The 19,072-nt window shown below is 40.7% G+C and overlaps 2 protein-coding genes across 4 annotated transcripts in view; one reads left to right on the top strand and one right to left on the bottom strand.

Annotated features, from left to right (window-relative positions):
- Window positions 1–5,748, top strand: part of pkn2a (protein kinase N2a) — a 56,812-nt gene extending 51,064 nt beyond the window's left edge. For both annotated transcript variants that reach the window (XM_066662305.1, XM_066662297.1), the window contains exon 22: window positions 495–5,748. In XM_066662305.1, the coding sequence (XP_066518402.1) occupies window positions 495–698 (204 nt within the window). In that variant the 3' untranslated portion in view covers window positions 699–5,748. The remainder of the gene's footprint in view (window positions 1–494) is intronic.
- Window positions 5,749–6,125: 377 nt separating this feature from the next.
- Window positions 6,126–18,491, bottom strand: gtf2b (general transcription factor IIB). Of its 2 annotated transcripts, none has more exons than XM_066677858.1 (7): window positions 17,666–17,897; window positions 12,246–12,352; window positions 10,889–11,022; window positions 10,412–10,558; window positions 9,572–9,701; window positions 8,545–8,826; window positions 6,126–6,932 (listed from the first exon to the last, which is right to left on the bottom strand). In XM_066677858.1, the coding sequence occupies exons 1-7, from the start codon at window positions 17,695–17,697 to the stop codon at window positions 6,799–6,801; spliced, it is 966 nt and encodes a 321-aa protein (XP_066533955.1). In that variant the 5' UTR covers window positions 17,698–17,897; the 3' UTR covers window positions 6,126–6,798. The 2 variants fall into 2 exon arrangements, with proteins under 2 accessions (XP_066533955.1, XP_066533949.1); XM_066677852.1 differs by lacking the exon at window positions 17,666–17,897 and adding an exon at window positions 18,271–18,491 and having other exon boundaries at window positions 6,127–6,932.
- Between the last annotated feature and the right edge of the window lie 581 nt (window positions 18,492–19,072).

Here is a 19,072-nt window from a genome sequence, read left to right as displayed (position 1 = left end):
GATTCAGATACTACCTGTTGATTTGGAACAGATCTGGTTTGATCCCCTCAAAATAGCAGTAAAAACTGGGGCGGGGTTTAGTGAAGGAACAGCACTGCCTCCTCCCTCAACATTCATGGCTGGGTTGCCCAAGAGCAATGCACCCAACCCCCAGTTGCCAGCCACTCTGGGTTTGTGTGCTCACTGGCCTTTGTACGTGTGTGTGTGTGTGTCTTTTAAAGCAACACTAGGTAGTAATTTATTTATATGAAAATTACATTACAAAATCATTGTGATGGTCCAGGACCAGCACTACAGAATCTGCACTGTGTAACTTTGGAGGAGGGTAGGAATGCATGTGGCACATGATTATTAATTAGCATCCAAGTCTGTCAGTTTGCCATTTTTAACACTTTTGGCTTGAAACAGGCCAGACAAAACAATAAGGGGAATTCAAATTCCTATTGAACATACAAAAAAAATCATTGTTTTTCCCTGATGCTTAACCCTTTCAGAACATGGACTGGGCTGGATTACTAGCAAAGAAGGTGAAGCCTCCGTTTGTGCCGAGTGTGAGGAGCTCCACAGACGTCAGCAACTTTGATGAGGAGTTCACCTCCGAAGCCCCTGAGCTGACGCCTCCCAGAGAGCAGCGGCAGCTCACACAGCACCAACAGGAGCTCTTCACACACTTCGACTACATCGCAGACTGGTGCTAGTTTTTCCTCTCTCTGGTAAAAAGAAAACTCTGAATATGGCCCTGTACCACTTAAATTTTAGGGACTTGAATGAGTTTTTAAATATAAAAATGAACATTTTTATTAAGAACGGCGGAAAATGTTGCCCACAATCATCAACTGTCTCTCTTTTGAACCATCACTCCTGATTTCTGCAGTATCTTTAAAAACCAGACTGGAATCATTCAGTCTACTGCAAAGCGTGTATTCATACATAAACTGTATTCCAGAAGTTTGTGGACGACTGCTCATCCAGCATTTCCTCTTCAGTGGAAGGGCTTTAATCAGGAGTGCGTTCCTCTCTCTTTTCTGCAGTAACAGCCTCTAATATTCTGGGAAAGCTTTACCCCAGACATCAGAACTTTTATGGGCTTTGTATAGCATTCATCCACGAGAGCATCAGTGATGTCAGGTGCTAGCGTTGGATGAAAAGTCCAGGATCACAAACGCCGCGGCACCTCATCCTTGAACTGAATGGATCTCCATCTCTCTGGAGAAAAGTTCCACTGCTACGCAGACCACTTCTGAAGGGGTTTAAACCCCTTTAACAGACACTTGGCATTGGGCATTGTGACTTTAGGCTAGAGAGTAGGTGCTTTCACTCTTTATAAAGGAGTGTCTCCAAACTTTGGAACCTGTAGTGTATCTAGTTGTAAGATTTGGTCGAGGTAGTGAAGGTCTAAATCTGTCGTTAACTCAGAATGTCCACCGTAGCAGAGACTAGGGCTCGTGTCCCGAGCTTCTTCATTAACTGGACTTGAAGGCTGAGCATCATCTCATGGAACTCCCTGAAATCTCCACATCACTGGGGCTGATGGAGAGCTCTGAATGTGAATTAAGCTGAAAAAGGGACATTTTTATTTCACTATAAATCTGAACAATTAAAGCCATCTTTTTCCAGTTCCCGTCTGAAGTCACCGATGGACAGCAGTGACCGGCAGCGTGACCACACTGTTCAGACTGACCTGTATGAACAGTAGCCATTTGTTTGTGGTCAACATATTGTCCCAGATATAATTCTGATAAAGAATATTACATATTCTATAAATATATATGATATATAATATCATAAAAACGCAGTTACAGCCCTTAAAGAGCAGTGAACTTTTTGAAAAACCATAGTTATTAAGTATATTCAGACTTTGGAAGTGGAATATAAAAATGGGTGCCACGTAAGAATAAGACTACATTTATAAAGGTCTATAAAGTGTTTACAAATTGTGTATTATTAATTCATTCATTGTCTATAAGCGCTTATCCAGTTCAGGGTTGTGATGGGTCCGGAGCTTACCAAGAATCACTGGGCGCAAGGCAGGAACACACCCTGGAGGGAGCGCCAGTCCTTCACAGGGCAACACACCTACGGATGCTTTTGAGTCATTAATTTACCCAGAGGAAACCCATGTGGGTATGGGGAGAACACACCAAACTCCACCCAGAGCGGTGCTCAAACCCACAACCCCAGGACACTGGAGCTGTGTGATAGACACTACCTTCAGTGCCACCGTGCGGCCCCTAAATTGTGTATTAATGGTTATTAATTAGGTTGTAAACACATTAAAAGTCATTAATAATCAGTTATAGTACATAGATAGAGAGGGCAACAATGACCTGTTGTTTGCCAAATAGTGAACCCACCTCCATCTACAGTTAAACCTTAGACCTCTCCAAATACTGACCTCACTTTGTATTCCCCATCAGTCGACATCAACCCCATCATCTCCAGCACAAGTCTAACAATTTTAAAAACCAGGTTTAATCCACTAACCACTGATAGAATGTATTTTTAGACACTGATGATAATGTGATGGAACCTGAACATATGAAACCACAATTCATATTCTCAGGTTTCTAGTTATTTTTTTTCACATTCACATCTGATTAAGTTCTGACACTTTCCATATCAGATAAAAAAGAAGCCACTGTTGCCCTTTCTATCCATGTGATCCTAAATGATTATTAATGACTTTTAATGTGTTTACAACCTAATGAATAAACATGCAATAAACCTTTTATAAATGGAGTCTTATTTTAAAGTGGTACCAAAAATGTGTAAATATATTAAAGAAATAAAACAAAAACCACTGTTTTTAAACAAATCCACGTAACGGCTCCAGAAACAGCAGAGAACAGAACCAAGCTAGCGGTTAAAACGCTGGAGACGTTTATTCTTCTGTAAACACACAAACAGTAAACACATCGGACAACACTGGGGTCAGAAACAATCACTGAGGAAATATATTGAGGTTCATATTATTGTAAAATAAGTCAATATTTTAATAATTGTGATGGGCTTCTGAATAATTCCTAACACCGCTGTCAAGGCACAGTTTTACCACCAAAGATTTCGAAAGTGATCATTTATACATTTATATCAGGTTGTGTTGTCGTCCTTGAATGAACCGTTTTATTCTCTAGAGAGTGGGTCCCCAGATTGTTAAAATAGATTTAGCAGAATGCCACTAGGTGTTGCTTAAGACTTGTTTCTTGAGTTTTTTATAAATATTTTCTGTTTATCATGTCATACGTTCAGACCTAAGCTCTCGCTGTGTTTTTGATTAACACTTTAATTTCAGCTGCTGCTCAGCCTTTAAGCCTTGCTTCAAATCTAATATTTATTCACCATTCAACCTTAAGGATTCATTTAGTTTGTCTAACGATCAACTGTCTCTGATGTACATACAGTACACAGATTAATACTGTGAGAAGTCTGATCAAACGAATGTAAATACAAATCCACACGGATGCGGCATTTCCATCCAAAGCATTTATAAAGTGGTCTCTGGGAACAGGAGTCGTCTGGAATAGTTGTCGCTGAATGTAGACAGAATATTTTTTTTAGTTCATCTTTAGGGGAAAGCTGTTTGTTGTTACAGGAACTGTTACAAATACCTTTACTGCAGTCATTCTTAGGGAAGGTGGGTGGAAACCGATCAATGAAGAGTCTAGGTTTAGTTTTCAGGACTGGTACCATACACACATCCCACTGTGTTCATGATGCACACTAACGGAAACTGACCCTAGATCAGCACTTCTGCTCCTGAGGACGTTGGTGAATACAGGCTCTGGACTTTAAAGAGTGGAGAGCTGTGTTTACCTGGGTGTATTAAAAATAAGGAGAGTCTGAGAAATGGAACTGGACCGTCATCTCCTTAAAACAAACCCTGCATCAGCCAAAGAGGGAGGTGAAGAGGCCAAGTCCTGGCTCCCTATTTATGCTCCCTGTACACACACTCTGCAGTCCTGTCGGTGGCGCGTTTTTCACATCTGCGATTACAAGAAGACGACGTGTGATGTCAAACCAGGACATTTTCTCTCTCTGTACCTTCCTGTTTTGATTCTGATTCTATGTGACCCACAGTGCCTCGCTCTAAACCAGCCAATCAGAGCAGAGCTCATCATGTGTGAAACTGTCCACAGGTGCGAGTGTGAGGGATGGACTGTCTCTGTCCAGGGTGTGTTCCTGCCTTGCGTGCTGTCGTTCCGGTTCTGAGTTTAGAGAAAAGGAATGAATTATATATATGTGTGTGTGTGTGTGTGTGTGTGTGTGTGTGTGGTATTGTGAAGCAATGGTGAAGACTTGAGAGGAGAAGAACTGCATTTCCACCAAATACAAACTGTCATTTGTGTTTTTGATTGTTTTTTTTGTTTTTTTTTATTCGGATAAAGAAGAGAAAGTGATGCTGGGTTTGAAGACGCTCCAAACTCAAACCCAGCACATGATCTGAAGTTGGGATCTGATCTCTGTTTCTGAGAAGAAACTATAACAGACTAGATTTCTACCCACTGAAGCAAACTGGGAAAAAATAGCATGATAATATTTGAGTACAGCGCTGTGGTTTGAGGCACTGGAGGAAACTGGCTTGACAAGAACAGCTCCAAAATGAAGTGAGAATAAATAATTGAGAGTTGTTAACATTATGGGAGTGGTTTCCCAGACAGGGATTAAGCCACACCTGGACTACACAGCATTTTTGAATTGTGATTTTCCAGTGAAAGGAGGAAATAGTCCAGGACTAGGCTTAATCCCTGTCTGAGAAACGACCACCGCTGTATTAATTCTGTTTGTTGGTGTGTAGTTTAACCTCAAGGAATAACAGTAGTGTGTGTAATTATCATCCGATACATGATTTCTCCGATCAGTATTGTCAAACGCAGTGAAACAGTCCTGGTTCTTAATAAAACCACAAGCCCCACAGCAGCATTCTCTGTGTCTAAACAGCCCTGTTCAGAACGCCCGCTTTCAGCACCTATTCTTTTAAATGATAATGAGCCGCTCGCTGTTCACCCCGACCCTGAGCAAACAGCAGTGAAGAGCGAGTAACGGAAGCTCTAGTTTTTAGCCGTTTTCGCTCTGTTCTTTCTTAGTGCACATTGTGTCTGTTTTGCTGCGTTTAACCTCACCTTTGGGCTCTCAGATAAATGCGGGTCCAGCGCTGTGATTGGACAGACACAGACGGGGGGCGGGGCAATTCTAAAATCTCTGCATTTGACGTCAGAATCAAAACGGCTCATGTTACCCGTTTTCTCACTTAGACAGCACACAAACTGTTCCTTTTCACAGCGCTGCTTTCAGTTGCATTTATCCTGATGCTACTTAGAATAATGGGATCTGTTTCGTTTGCTCCAGTGTCCTTCACACAGCACTAAAATTTCTGTCAACCGAACCATGGATCAGCCTGGGATATGTAACACACACTTGAAATTTATAGGTTTTCTGCTGGGATTTTGCATCTCTTGCCAACATTTATCTGTCCACTGATCCCCTAGAGAGGGGCGGGAATGTAGGTCAGTGTAAATACAATGGAAGCTGGAAGCACTTGTTTTGTCTGTTGTCTTTTTCTAAGTTATGTGTTTTATATCTTAATTGTGAAAATCAACTGCACAAAAGACTCTCACTCATGTTTCTGTGGTTGGAACCTGTTTTACAGAAGAAGCCTGTAGCTTTTTCACAGCTTTGAAGTTCAACACTATCCTGGTGTAAATAAGAAAATACCCAAGACTTTGCTATGATTGATGTTCAACATGAATGCAGAAGTAAAATGTTTGTTATACAACATTGTCTCTGTCTTTAATCTTAACGGAGGGGTACAGCACAAGATTAAAACCACCGCCAGGGGAGGTGAGTAATACTGATGAGCTGAATCTTGTGGCTGATTGTTGTATTTTATATATGCACTAAAATATATATTTTAATTAAATATCTAATAGCTTTTAATTGTTTAATATGCACTGCACACTTAAAGGGATGAGGTTTATTTACTAGTTTATTGCGTTAAAATGCACTATGTGGTTTTATTTCAATTTCTAACTAGTGAAAAACATGTGCACCTAAGGAAACCTGTTTGAAAACTACTGAGGGATGCAGCAGTTGTCTTTATTGATGCAGTTCACCAGCTAGGCCACTGGAGGCCACTTTGACTAACACACTATTGCAATTCAGGATGTGTGCCCTCTGGTGGTTGGATAGGTGGACTACAATAACAGTCAGGCACACTGGTGAATTGCCTAGTGCACCTTTAAACAGTGACACGTACTCGGAGCACGGCGCTGGAACAGAAACACACAAACTCCTGTTCCGGAGGAAATAAAGATGTTTAAGTGGCATTCACGAGTTACAGACACAAACAACTCAAAGGCTTCAGCTTTGAAAAACAGGTAACATTTCTTAGTTTCTTAAAAGTCATGAGATTATCAAACATGCTTTTTTGAAAAGCATTTATTGTTTAAATTACTAAATAGAATGCAAACACGCTAACAAAATAACTCACTCGCTTCCTACAAAATCAAAGGTTTACAGTATGAAATCTGCTTTTAGTTGCAACCACCAATTAAATCCACACTTGGACATATATACAATATATATATACACTCAAATGAAAGTCTGCTAAAGTATAGTTTACAATCTGTGTTACACCCTGGAATGTGTCTGCTGAACTTCAGTTTAAATCCCTGCCCAGAGCCTTCGGAAACAAGGCTTAACATCAACTCCGGGGAGGAGCACACTTCTCAAATCCAAGAAAAAAAACAACATCCTAGTAGAAAGAGCAGTAGATGAGTAGGGTGTGTGTGTGTGGTGTGTTCACAGCTGAGGCAGCTTGTCCACTGGTGTGTCGAATTTGAAATCTGGAGGGAAGAGGTCAGCAGCTCGAGGGTAGATGAGTCTGTACGACTGACGGATGGTCACATCAGCCACACCAGCAATGTCTCCAATTTCTGCACAAAGAAAGAAAGAGTTAAGTGACGTACGACAGCAGGTAGAGATTTTTAAAATGGACAGGCCTGGATATCTTTAAGGGTGTTTTCACACCTGTGGTTTCTTTTGTTCTAGTTCGAATTGGTTAAGAAGCTCAATCTTGGAGCGTTTTCCACTTAGTTTGGTTTGTTTTCACACACTGGAGAATCCAAGCGCACAAAAACATGTCACTGCAAACCACGTAATAACATTCGCACTGCTGATTGGGCAGACCTGACAGAGGTGGGAGCAAGAATGTAAACTCAGGAAGGTGGTCCTGTGTTCTGGACTACTGCATTTTTGATCCATGACTTGAACAGGTTCTCCATTTACCTGCCTACTGCGTCCCATATACATACATATTATTGGGTCGGATCATGTTCTCACTAGAAACTAACCACACCAGACTTTGTTTGGAACAGGAGCGAGACCACCTCTTCTCAAGGGTTTGTTTTGGTCCGCATTGGAGTGTGATGACTTCTTTCACACCTGCCCAAGCAAATCTTACCATGGGTGAAAACTTGGCAGAGTTTGATTTTACTTGACTAAAAATTGCAGTTGTGAAAACACCAAGTCTCTAATCATGCTTTTCTGATTTGAAACAGGATGCTCTGGAGCAGCTGCTCATGACCTCAAACCAGTATTCTCAAAGCAGAGGCTAGAGGGCTCCCCATATAAAGCTCCCCAGCACTGGCCATTCAGAAACTGAACTGTGTTTCTGCAGGAGGAGGGAGTGACCGTTAATACTTGGTACGAGTTAGAGTGACAGAAGCCATCACATCCTCACAGCAGTGTTCCAGGTTCTAGTGTAAACTCTGCCCTGAAGAGCAGAGTGTTAAGGCCAATTCAAGCTTCTGCAACAACCCTACACTGTAGGCAACACGTAGGTCCCGGGTTAGAGCAAACCCTGTGCCGTAGCTTGATGTTACTTCCCCCAAAATCTAGTTATGCGTCACGTCAACTGTGATCGGTCCACAGTCGGATAAACATGGCTGAAGCTTAACTGAGGAGATCCAAAGATATCCTCCACACTACAGAGCCAGCAGCAGATTCATGGAGAGAGATTGCCCTCATACATCATTTGGACATCAAAGAACGAATAAATAGAAAAGGTGGAACAACTGAATAATTTGGATATCTCAAACCTGCTACGAGGTGCAGGAACATGGGGAACTACACTCTCTTCCAATTAGCACTCTACTCCCTACACAGTACACTTCACAGATTATAAAACTAATACTACTACATCACTACATAGTGTAAAGGAAAATGTTTGAGATTCAACCCTAGTGGTCTGGAGGTGTAAATGCAGTGTGACAAAATTTATTGAAGTAAACGGGGCAAACTCAGGATCAATACCTTTCATTTCAGAATAACGGTTTGATAAGCAGGGGTCTGTACACACTTGGCCATTATGTATGTGTTTTATTTATATATATATATATATATATATATATATATATATATATATATATATATATACATACATACACACACACACATTTTCAGTCCTACCTTAAACAGGGCTGCAGTGTCATTGTCTACAATAACATTTGAGATTAGTTTAGCAAAGATTTTAAAAGAGAATAGTACCTTTTTGAGTCTTCTTCTCGGCCGAGGCTTGGGAGGCCATGTAAATCGCTGCAGCTGCCACAGAGATGGGGCTTCGTCCCGGGACCAGGTCCAGCTCCACTGCCTTTCTGGCGATGAAGGTGGCTGCCATCTGCACCTGTTTGGGCAGCCCCAGGTTGGAGCAGAAGCGGGACATGAAGTCCCCGGTGGTGATCAGGTCCACACTAGTCTCCAGAGCCTTCAGGATCAGCTTAAAACAGCGTCCAATCTCCTTCTTTGAGATCCGGGACACGGCACAGATCTCTAAATAAAGAAATTATAGTCAGAAATAAAAGGAAAGTTCCTTATACAAAGCACCTGTCATATACTGCAGTCATTCAAAAAGTGCTTAAAAAAAAAAGAAAAGGAAAAGATGATTAAAATTTAAAAACCTGTGCATGATACAAACATGATTAAAACAAAATACTGGAACAGAAAACTTTTTACATATTTTCATTTATCACACTGGAATAATGGTGCCATCTATCATTTTTAGCTATTAAAAAGTAGTATCACGTGGCTTTGTAGTCGATGAAAGTGTTTATACTCCCTGAAGTGGGTCACCCACATATGATGCACGATATATCAGTGGCCGATATATTATTTGCTGATGTGAAATTTTTTTTGTTATTGTTAATGGTCCGATATTGGAATATTAGCCAATATTAAAACCAATAACTTGGTGCCTTTTTTGTGCTTGCGCATATGCACTGACGCCTGTATATTGTATACCATGTGGATGTTTTTCCACAGTTTCTAAGATTAAATTTCTCTGTGGTGAAAACTAATTTATAAAAATGAGCGACACTCCAAAACACACACACACACACACACTGGCAGCAGTCAGCGCACACACACACACACACCTGGTGTGGTAGGCAGCCAAGGACACTCTAGTCATGGATGTTCAGGGAGAAGGACAGCCCTCACCCCTAATTTCTTGCCTGTTGTGGGGATCGAATCAGGTCCCCCAAAAGTCTGACGTATAGTACGCAAATACAAAATTCACCTTTGAAGGTTCTGGGGACCCCCTCCTGTCTGCAGGCGATGTAGAGGCATGCTGAGGCGATGGCATCATTGCTCCTGCCCTTCAGGCTCTTCTGCTCATACACCTGCTTAAACAAGTTATTTGTGCGATCCTAGAGGACAAAAGGACATTAAAGAAAATACAAATAAATGTTTCAATATATAATTGGTCAATACAATAATTTCCCCATTTGACCTTCCCAAGAATTCCACTAAAATGAAGGGGATTTCACTCAAAAAAATCTATCGAGAACTGTTTAATTTTGGCAGTGTTTATTTTTTAAGCAGCTGGACTTAAAAATAACTTTGTCTTTACAATGCAGTAAACTCTCAGACCAATTGCATGGAATGTAAGATCACCAAAGGCAATTCTCAGCCAATCAGACCTGTGCACACACAGGCGAGGTACGAAGCGAGGCAGCAGCCGGAGAATAAAGCAAGTCAGAGAAATGCTAAATTAAACAGTATGCTTAAAAGACAACCGACTTTTCACCCGGGAATGGACAGAGGCTCTGGCCAATGCGCATGCTGTCGTGCCAAACACAGCCCCAGAAACACACACAAACGGAGCATGTTCCTGTCTTATTTCCTATTATTCAGCCATGGTTTGTGCTGAAGAACATAAATAGAATCCATGTTCAGTGTTATTAGAATTTCAACTGGTGATTGTGGCTTTATTAAAAGTTTCGGGAACTGCTTTATTGAGAGGTACAACACTTATCTGAAAAAATACCTCTGGCTTCTCTATTTTGCAAAACTGAAGCCACTCACTGTCATATAAAACCTCTCCTACATCAAGAGTAAAGAGCACAAGTGTCCTTACCACAATATTTCTGGGCAGGTTGATGCGGTCAGCCATGGTGCTAATCTCTTTGAAGGCATTCAGCATGGCTCTGTCTGAGCTGCTCATGGTTCTGCGGTTCTGATATTTAGAGTTTCCAAACTCGTCAAAACTCGCAGCTCCTGTTCCCTGCGCACAATAAAAATAGATAGAAAAAGGAATGGGGTGTGAGACTGAATCAAACTTCATTAGTTTTTCCATGGAATCACAAGAGGAATGTCTTTTTAGGGCATGCAAATGAGAACTAGCTGAACTTGATCTGGATAAAAAGTCATTCAGAAATAAACACTTCTTTTAAAAGGATCCTCCAGTGTTTTTCATTTTAATCCCTCTAATAGAAATTAGTGTGAAGACCACAGAAAAATAAGATTAATGATTGCCTAGCCTGCAAAATCTGATTTAATATACATAAATCTTTTGTCTGCATGTCCATTAGAATTATTGTGGCAGCTCTCTTACCTTGCTGATCATGGTTGTGAGATCTCCTCCATTCAGGAGAGGATTCTGCGCGTCTCCAACACGTGAAGGATCTTTGGTGGCCTTCTCGTTTGTGAACGTCCTCCACTCGGAGCCCACATCAATAACACGGTCACCTGAAACACACAGAGGAGGAGGTTCACATCACAACACTCTGTAGTTCAGTGTTTGAGATGTAGTCCTTCAGAGACTGAACTCAGTGAACTCTTACTTTAATGAGAGTGTAGTGCTGTACATTGAAAGTGTAAATCACAATCCAGGAACAGAACCAGAGCACATTGTGAGTTACACACAACAGCTGGATCTAGATCAAAACCTCTTATCAAAAGTCAAATAACAGCTGGAAGTGCTGATGCTCTTGCTGGTTGCATTTGATCGATTACATGAAATTATCACATTTCCTGGCTCAGCTTGATGTTTTTGATACGCCTCATTTATTAATATTTTGTAGGAGCCTGCTCCACACAGTTCAGGTCTGTGGTGGGTCCAGAGCCTATACAGATTCACTGAGCACAGGGCAGGAACACACCCTGGACAGAACACCAGCTCAACACAGGGCTTGACGTCGTTTTAAATTATTTATAAAAGACACTGAACCGATTGGTATAGTCACTAATAAATTTCCACTGGCAATAAGCAGAAAATCATGAACATTGTACTTTCCAAACCTAGAGGTTTTGGAAGAATTGTGTATTAGTGATGTTAAATGATCAGCATCTCAAAAACCACTCATCTTAAAAAAGGTATTAGACAGTGCTCAGTCACTCCACAAAACAGTTCTACTGCTCCACAGCCCAACACCTGTTTTATATTAGGTGTATCTATTAATTAATTTCTAGAGAGAGAGAGAGATTTTTTATGTCAATTGTCATAATTATTACGACACAAAAAAGTTATCAAAAATGCACTGGGAGAATGTTTGAATTTTGTATTACATTTATAAAATGTACAGGAGTTGGTGTGTTCTCCCCGTGTCTGCATGAGTTTTCACCAGGTGCTTTGGTTTCCTCCCACGGTCCAAAAACACACATTGGTAGGTGGAATGGCGACTAAAAAGTGTCCCTAGATATGAGTGTGTGGGTGAATGTATGAGTGTGTGTCGCCCTGCAGACTGGCTCCCCCTCCAGGGTGTGCTACTGCCTTGCGCCCAGTGAATCCCAGGTGGGCTCAAGTTTTTTACTCTGTGTGTAAGAATGACTAAAATGCATCTGCCCCAATGCTGAGCTATGCATTTGGATAATAAGACCAGCAGACAATCTTCAACAAAGTGAGACCCTTGTGAACCCAGTGATGTTGGGTCTGGGGAAAAAAAAAAAACAAGGTAAATTCAGTTACATACCTACTACCAGACCACATTCAGGACAGATCATGTCTCCTGCCCTGTAGTCCTCCACCAAGATGGCATCAGGGTGATTTGGGCACTGCACTTTGGGAAGAGCATCTCCACTAAAACAGAATATTTCAGGATATTAAACCAAGCAAGGGAAGAGTGGCATTAATAAAAATCAATGTCAAGACACACTTGCAGACATTAACATTGTGTCCATTACCAAAAGCCCAGTTACACTAGCTTCCATCAGAAAAACATGAGGGAGGAGATATTCATACTCATGTTGCATAATTCAAAAGTGAAGATATGCTTGGTTGGTTGGCTAGTGTATAACGGCACTGCTCTCTATCTAGCAGTTTTTGCTTTGAGTTCTGACCCTACATATACAAACGAAAGTCCTTGTGCAAAAGTGTAACATTACATCGATCAACATTAGTAACGTGATAAAAATTGATGAGAACCTCCACCAAATTGAATAACTAAATTAAACTGAAGGGAACTACATTATACATTAACTTCATAATTCATACTACATAATAAAACACAGGGCAGCATGGTGGTGCAGCAGGGGTTGTGGGTACGAGCTCCGCTCTGGATGACTGTCTGTGAGCAGTGTGTTCTCCAGTGTCCACATTGGTTTCCCACAGTCCAAAAACCTATGTTGATAGGTGGATTGGTGCCTCTAAAGTGCCCCTAGCTGTGAGTGAATGTGTGCCACCCTGCAAACCCTCCAGGGTGTGTTCCTGCCTTGTGCCCAGTGATTCCAGGTAGGCTCTGGACCCACCGTGGCCATGAACTGGATAAGTGCTTACAGACAATGAATGAATGAATGAAGAATAAACCAAGTGAGCCTTTCTTCCTGAGACACACTACTCTGAGCTAAAGAGAGTCTTATGCCCCTTTCACACATGCGGTAATGCAGAAATGTTCCGGAGTTTACCTGGAGGAGCCGTGTGTGAGAACGCAACCAAATTCATCCCAGGCTTCACCCTGACTTTATCCTCTTTGCGCCCTGGTAAAGACTTCAGGTGAAGTCCAAGTCAGCTCATGTGAGAATGGAGCAGAAAATGTTATGGAGTTTCTCCTGCACACACTGCACAGGCTCTGCCCCAAGGCCTACGTTTCATTTCCCGCTGCGAGAGTGCGTCTCATGCAGAAAGTCTCCCACTGTGAGCTGTGTGTGTGAACGACCACTCTGAAATCTCTGGACCCGATACTCCAGAGTTTCATCTGTGAAAGGGACATTACACAAAACATAACTGCAGAGGATGAATGACTGAAGTTCTCTGCCTTCCCTAATGTTACAGCAAAGATCACCTCTCAGGACTGAACACAGGAAACTTACTGACCACTACAGAAAGAAAATCATATACAGGATAAGATGCAACACGCTTGTCACCAGATCCCACATATCCCCTTGACTGTGTTTGGCTGAATTAAGCCCATGACACCTCCGGAAGGCTCAACAGTGAAGTTTGGCATCCCAGACCCCCTCCTCTACAAGCTAGCTTTACAACCCTACCATATAATTTCAGAGGGAAAGAAAAAAAAAAAAAAAAAAAAAAAAAAAAAATTTAAAAAATACGGTAAAGGTACACACAATGTACCTTTAAAAGGTCCAGTTGTGTTTCCTATAAGTACATTATATTCTCTTCTCCAGAAAGAGAGGTGAATATTTGTCATCTTTTCTTTTAGAACTGTCTAAAATAAAAGAACACAAGTCCTAGAGATGAAATAGGGCATATGAAATTAACAATTGTAAAATCTACAATATAATAGAACAAGCTCCCTAAAAAAGAACAGAAATGTACCCCTTAGGGTACCATCATATTGACAGTTTTTCTAAGTGTACCCTAAACCATTAGTAAATCCTCACTGGCCTCCCTGGTAACCAATAGCTGCATGGCTTGACTCAACATAGCATGACTCTGCGCACTTTTCCCTGGTTGCTTTTCCACTACCACAGCTCCCCAGTGAAATGTAGCCAGTGACATTGCAAACCCCCATCTGTAATGAGAACAGCAGGCTATGAAAACTACAACTACGGCAGCTGTAACATTAGGTGTTTACTTATGTCTTCACATGGTGTTTTGGGTTATTTGGATGAACAAAGAACAGCTCAGTGCCCCAAATTTTCATTGTCTCATGTCTGGACTTCACTGGAGTCTGTCAGGCACCGATCCAAGGAGCGTTAGAACCTCTTCAAAAGACTACGGCATACTTTTATGAGCTGCCATTGTGACCCGGATAAAAACAAATGTGATCTATGCTGTAACTTGTGAGATTTTACAGATGGTGAGTTTGTGCTGGACGTCTGCACTTCGCCATGTAAACAAGTCTCTCAGGCCAATCAGTGCTCTGCAAGGTCTACACAGCACATTTAGTAGATACTCAACTCGCCTCGTACCAGCCATGAGTAGGAACTAAAAAAGTAGTCACATCTTCAGGTACTAGATTTGGTTAATGGAAAAAGAGCAAAAGAAATGGAGTCGAGTCATGTGGAAAACCACCATAAGGCTGTACCTAGCCCTACTGGCACCGTTAAAGCATGCTCAGTGTCATCAGTTCCATGTGAGCTTTATGTGATACATCAACAACCACAATAATACACACAGCACCCCACTCACTGCCCTGTTTTCCACATACTTAAAACACACCTCAGCCACTCCACCTCTACAGCGTATTTCCCAGACTAGTCTGTGCACTCCTTATACATGACCACTGACTAGATTTTCAGCTACTTCTGATAACGCCTTCAAACCTGCCCTAATTCTTTGGCCTCTCACCCCAAACTGCACAAGGGATGTGGCAGACTTGGCTACAAATCCCCTAAAACTCATTTCCACTGGTCTTACATGCACCTGCCACCCACATTCCCTCAGTTTAGCTGCCATGTCTGCATACTTCACCTCTTCCTTTTGAGAGTAATAATAAAGGAAACTTGCTGACCACTACATAAAGTGATCTGACCAATAAATGAAAGTGAAACTGACCAGAACACAAAGGATTATTTACAATGACCATGTTAAACCGATCAAACACTTGTCTGTTACTGAAGCATTTATTAACAGTGGAGTCTGGCAGGAAAAAAAATCCGAATTATTCATATATACACTTTAAATTGTTGTCCCTTAATATTTTCCAAACTTGTGGACCAAATTCGTATCACTACAATATGTCTCAACATAAAAGTGTGAATTATACCAGGGTTTCCTGCAGGGCTTTACAATCAGCTTGACAACACTGTCCACTCCCTCCCCCACCTCCATTGTAAACACTCAATAATAAGAGAAAGTATTTTCTGAGATTCGTTTAATGTGTTATTCCTCAGTTTTCAGTCATAAACATTGGATAATACTTCAGAACGTGTGTTTAAGGCGAAGCTGTTTGTCTGAGTTTCCCAGGCTGTGCATACACAAGGTCAGAGCATGGGCAGCCCATGCTTGTAAACAATATCTTGAATCATTGATTTGAATTTGCACTTGATTCGTGAAACGATTCAATCAATGACTCGACTCTACATTCAACCCATTGTGTAAGTTCCTCAAAGTATCCCAACACCATACAGAGCACATGATTCAAGAAATATCAGTGAATTTTATAACACTGAACAATGACTCGGTTCATTTCTTGAGCTATGATTCCCAACGGGTGCACGCGTGGGGGTGGGGCCGATGACATCGCTTGTACTTTTTTTTTTTTTTTTTTTTTTTTTTTTTAAAGATTTTCTGGTTAGAAGGAAGTTGTTGTAGCACACTAGAGGTGTTATTGCTTATTACATTGTTTACTACTACGCATGTTATTGCACTTTAACGGCATTGTTCATTTACAAATAAAGAGTAAATAAAGTTACAAGGTTGTTGCCCTGTTGCCCAACCCCCCCAAGCCACAAACAAGAACCAGTGAATCACTTTTGTATTGCAACACATGCAAGCATTTTATGTTAATTAGGAAGGTTTATGCAAATGACAAGATTCCACAGAAACCAATATTGTTATCTGGTGACACGTATATATATGCATTAATAAGCACCAAGAAAACCCTGTGGTTTTCTCTGAAGGGGTTGGAGAGTGAAAAAACACATTTGAGAAAGACCAACATGGTTTACTATATCAACCTGGCAAAATACATTCAAATCCTCACAAAAAAACTGTCTGCAGTAAAGAACAAACACCTCCAGATTTGTGGTCTTCATTTCAGAAGAGATGCTGGGCATTTGGCCTCACAGTGTATGAGCAGAATCTTAGTAAACATATGAATGGATACAGGTTCTTTAGGTCCTGCGCAGCACTGAAGGGGTCAATACACATTCAGGGTTAAAAAGGAACTCCACTGATGTGTGCAAGTCTTCTCCATCAATCAGGGACTGAGATGTAAACAAAGTTTAAATTTTCCATTTAAGGCATCTTTAAAATGTGGGAACATGACAATAGTCCTGTCTCTGGGGTAATACTGTTGTTATTATTAGAATCTTATATTATCCTATTTTACACACTTTATTATATTCAGAACTGGACAGTTTTCACATTTTACATTTGATATACAAGTTTCAAGATGCACCTTGGGTGTTTTGTTTATCTGAATGACAGATTTAGAAATTATTTCCAGAATACAACCCTCCCCCCCTAATACCTTAAAAGTGTCTTAGATATCGCTCTACACTTTTGCCTTCTTTGTGTACACAAGGATCTATGAATGTATAATAAGCATTCATTAACACCTGTTTCTCTCCACCAGGCCTGTCACAACAGTCAATTTTCTGGTCAATATTGTCCCAGAATGAATTGCGATAAATGATATTGTCATTTTAATACCACTTCTTGCCACTGACATAATGATAATAGTATTACAATGCAATAACTCCCCCCTCAAAAAAAGGGAGTGAACTTTTAATTTTTAAGGATATTCAGACACTGGAATTAGACTATGAAGGCAGTAATGTAATTGTCAATAATGTATAAATAATGTAAATATATGTCAATAATGTAATTATTTTGACAGGACTTCTATCCACACACCTCTTCGTCACTCACCTGCAGTTCAAACGTCCTGCCCTGCAATTTAACAGAATTGGTTCCTTAGTCTTGTGACATATTAGCCCATGTCTGCCTGAATCTTTTTTTGTTTTTGAGACTGTCTTGGAAATGCAGCAGTGTCAAATCAGAAATTCTTTGACCTGATGCTGACCGCTTATTCACTCAGGACTGTTACAGACAGATGGAACTGACATCTCCAAGAATTTAGAAGATATCCATTTAAGCTGTTTAACTGAAATAAAAGCATAGGCTGCAATGGAGGAAACCTGAATTGTGTTTAAAATGTATTTGAATTTTTACTTTACATACTGTCAGATTAGGATTAATAAAACATTACTATGCTATAATCTTAGGTGAAAACTACTGAATAAAAAACAGTAAAGTTCATTTTACCTTTGCCAGAACGCTGCTTCTGTATCACACATTTTATACAAACATAACTATGTTCAGTGCAAAAGCATTACTTGTCAAAGAAATAAAATAAAAAAAGACGTTAAAAACACCGAAATTCGCGGATGTATAAACCCAGCCATAGGCGACAATGCATTCGGATTAGGAACGTTGGTGTTAGCTTCTAAAGCTAACAAGCCATTTTAGATGGGGAAAAGGGCACATTTCCGTTAACAGCCCGATATTACACCGTTATGAGGTTCTAACAAATTTATTCTGTTATTTTTAACAAAATAAAAGTCCGATACATAACGCATTTTACCCAATTTCCATCGGCTACCACCGGAACCAACAGTTCCTTTATTCGAATTCCCCTTTCCACCTTAAATGGCGCAGATAGTAATGTGCCGCTTAAGGTGGAATGGAACGTTAGAACAAGAGGCAAGTGCAAATATTTTAAAACACGCCGTAAACAGTTTATCTCAGATCACCACCCAAATAAACAGCCGGGTGTAAATGCATAGACTCTAAACAACATGCAGATATCGGGTTTGCCAAAAGAAAAAACGGTATTAGTGAATAAAGGGCGGTGAGAAAGAAAAACTCACCGGCTAGTAGACGCCATTCTCTCTCTATGCTGAATCCGCCTGAACTGCGCCTTATTTATAACCTCCGCTATATATAACCAGAACACAAAGGAAGGAAAGCCACTCAGGACAAACCACATACGCTCCGTCCACAGCGTTTATGTTTTTAAAAATACTTAAATCCTAATTTTTAATTAGCTATGTGAATTTAATAGCCATGTCCTTATTGTTGCTGCTCCAATCACCAGGACCAGGAAGCTGGAAAAACGAGTGGGGAGTGAAGAACTCGCACTGTCTTCTCCCTCAACATTCATGGCTGAAGAGCCATTGAGAAAGGCACTTGAGGGCCACAAATTGATAAGTGGGTGTGTTTTTGCAAAAGTGGGGTTGCTCAATAATTAGGGGGTTGGGGTGTCTTTTTTTTTAAATGTGCATAAAAAAAAGAAACCCTTAATGGAATAGGCCCAGTAGTCACAGTAGTCATAAAACACCCAAATATCACAAAAAGACTTTTATGTTCAAACAGTGTGGAAAATTAAACTATTGCTGAAGTGCAAATGCATAAAAGAGCAATGGAAAAGTGTTTTTTTTTTTTTTTTTTTTTTGTATAAATTATGACGTTTTATTATGGTTCATACACTGCGCAGGCAGCACAGCACCCACTGCTGGCCTTTTAACAGACTCCCCCCGACTGGACGGCCACTTCTCTTTTTTCCACACTTTAGGACCACTTTGTTTTCATATCCCACCACTTGAGCTTCTTATTTTACAATCTTAAATATAAAGGTGCTACAAGAAGGTACCATAACGAACCATCTTTGTT

This window comes from Hoplias malabaricus, chromosome 1 (assembly GCF_029633855.1).
Source record: "Hoplias malabaricus isolate fHopMal1 chromosome 1, fHopMal1.hap1, whole genome shotgun sequence".
Lineage (NCBI taxonomy): Eukaryota > Metazoa > Chordata > Actinopteri > Characiformes > Erythrinidae > Hoplias > Hoplias malabaricus.
This window is presented reverse-complemented; position numbering and strand designations above follow the sequence as displayed.

Bases quoted from the DNA above. Each gene is read 5' to 3' on its own strand.
- gtf2b (XM_066677852.1), bottom strand. From the start codon at position 18,389: ATGTGGTTTGTCCTGAGTGGCTTTCCTTCCTTTGTGTTCTGGTTATAT. The intron at 12,353-18,270 runs GTGAGTTTTTCT...ATTCTGTTTTAG, and splicing joins AGAATGGCGTCTACTAGCCG to TGGAGATGCTCTTCCCAAAG. The intron at 8,827-9,571 runs GTGAATTTTGTA...TTCTTTATTTAG, and splicing joins GGTCCCCAGAACCTTCAAAG to AGATCTGTGCCGTGTCCCGG.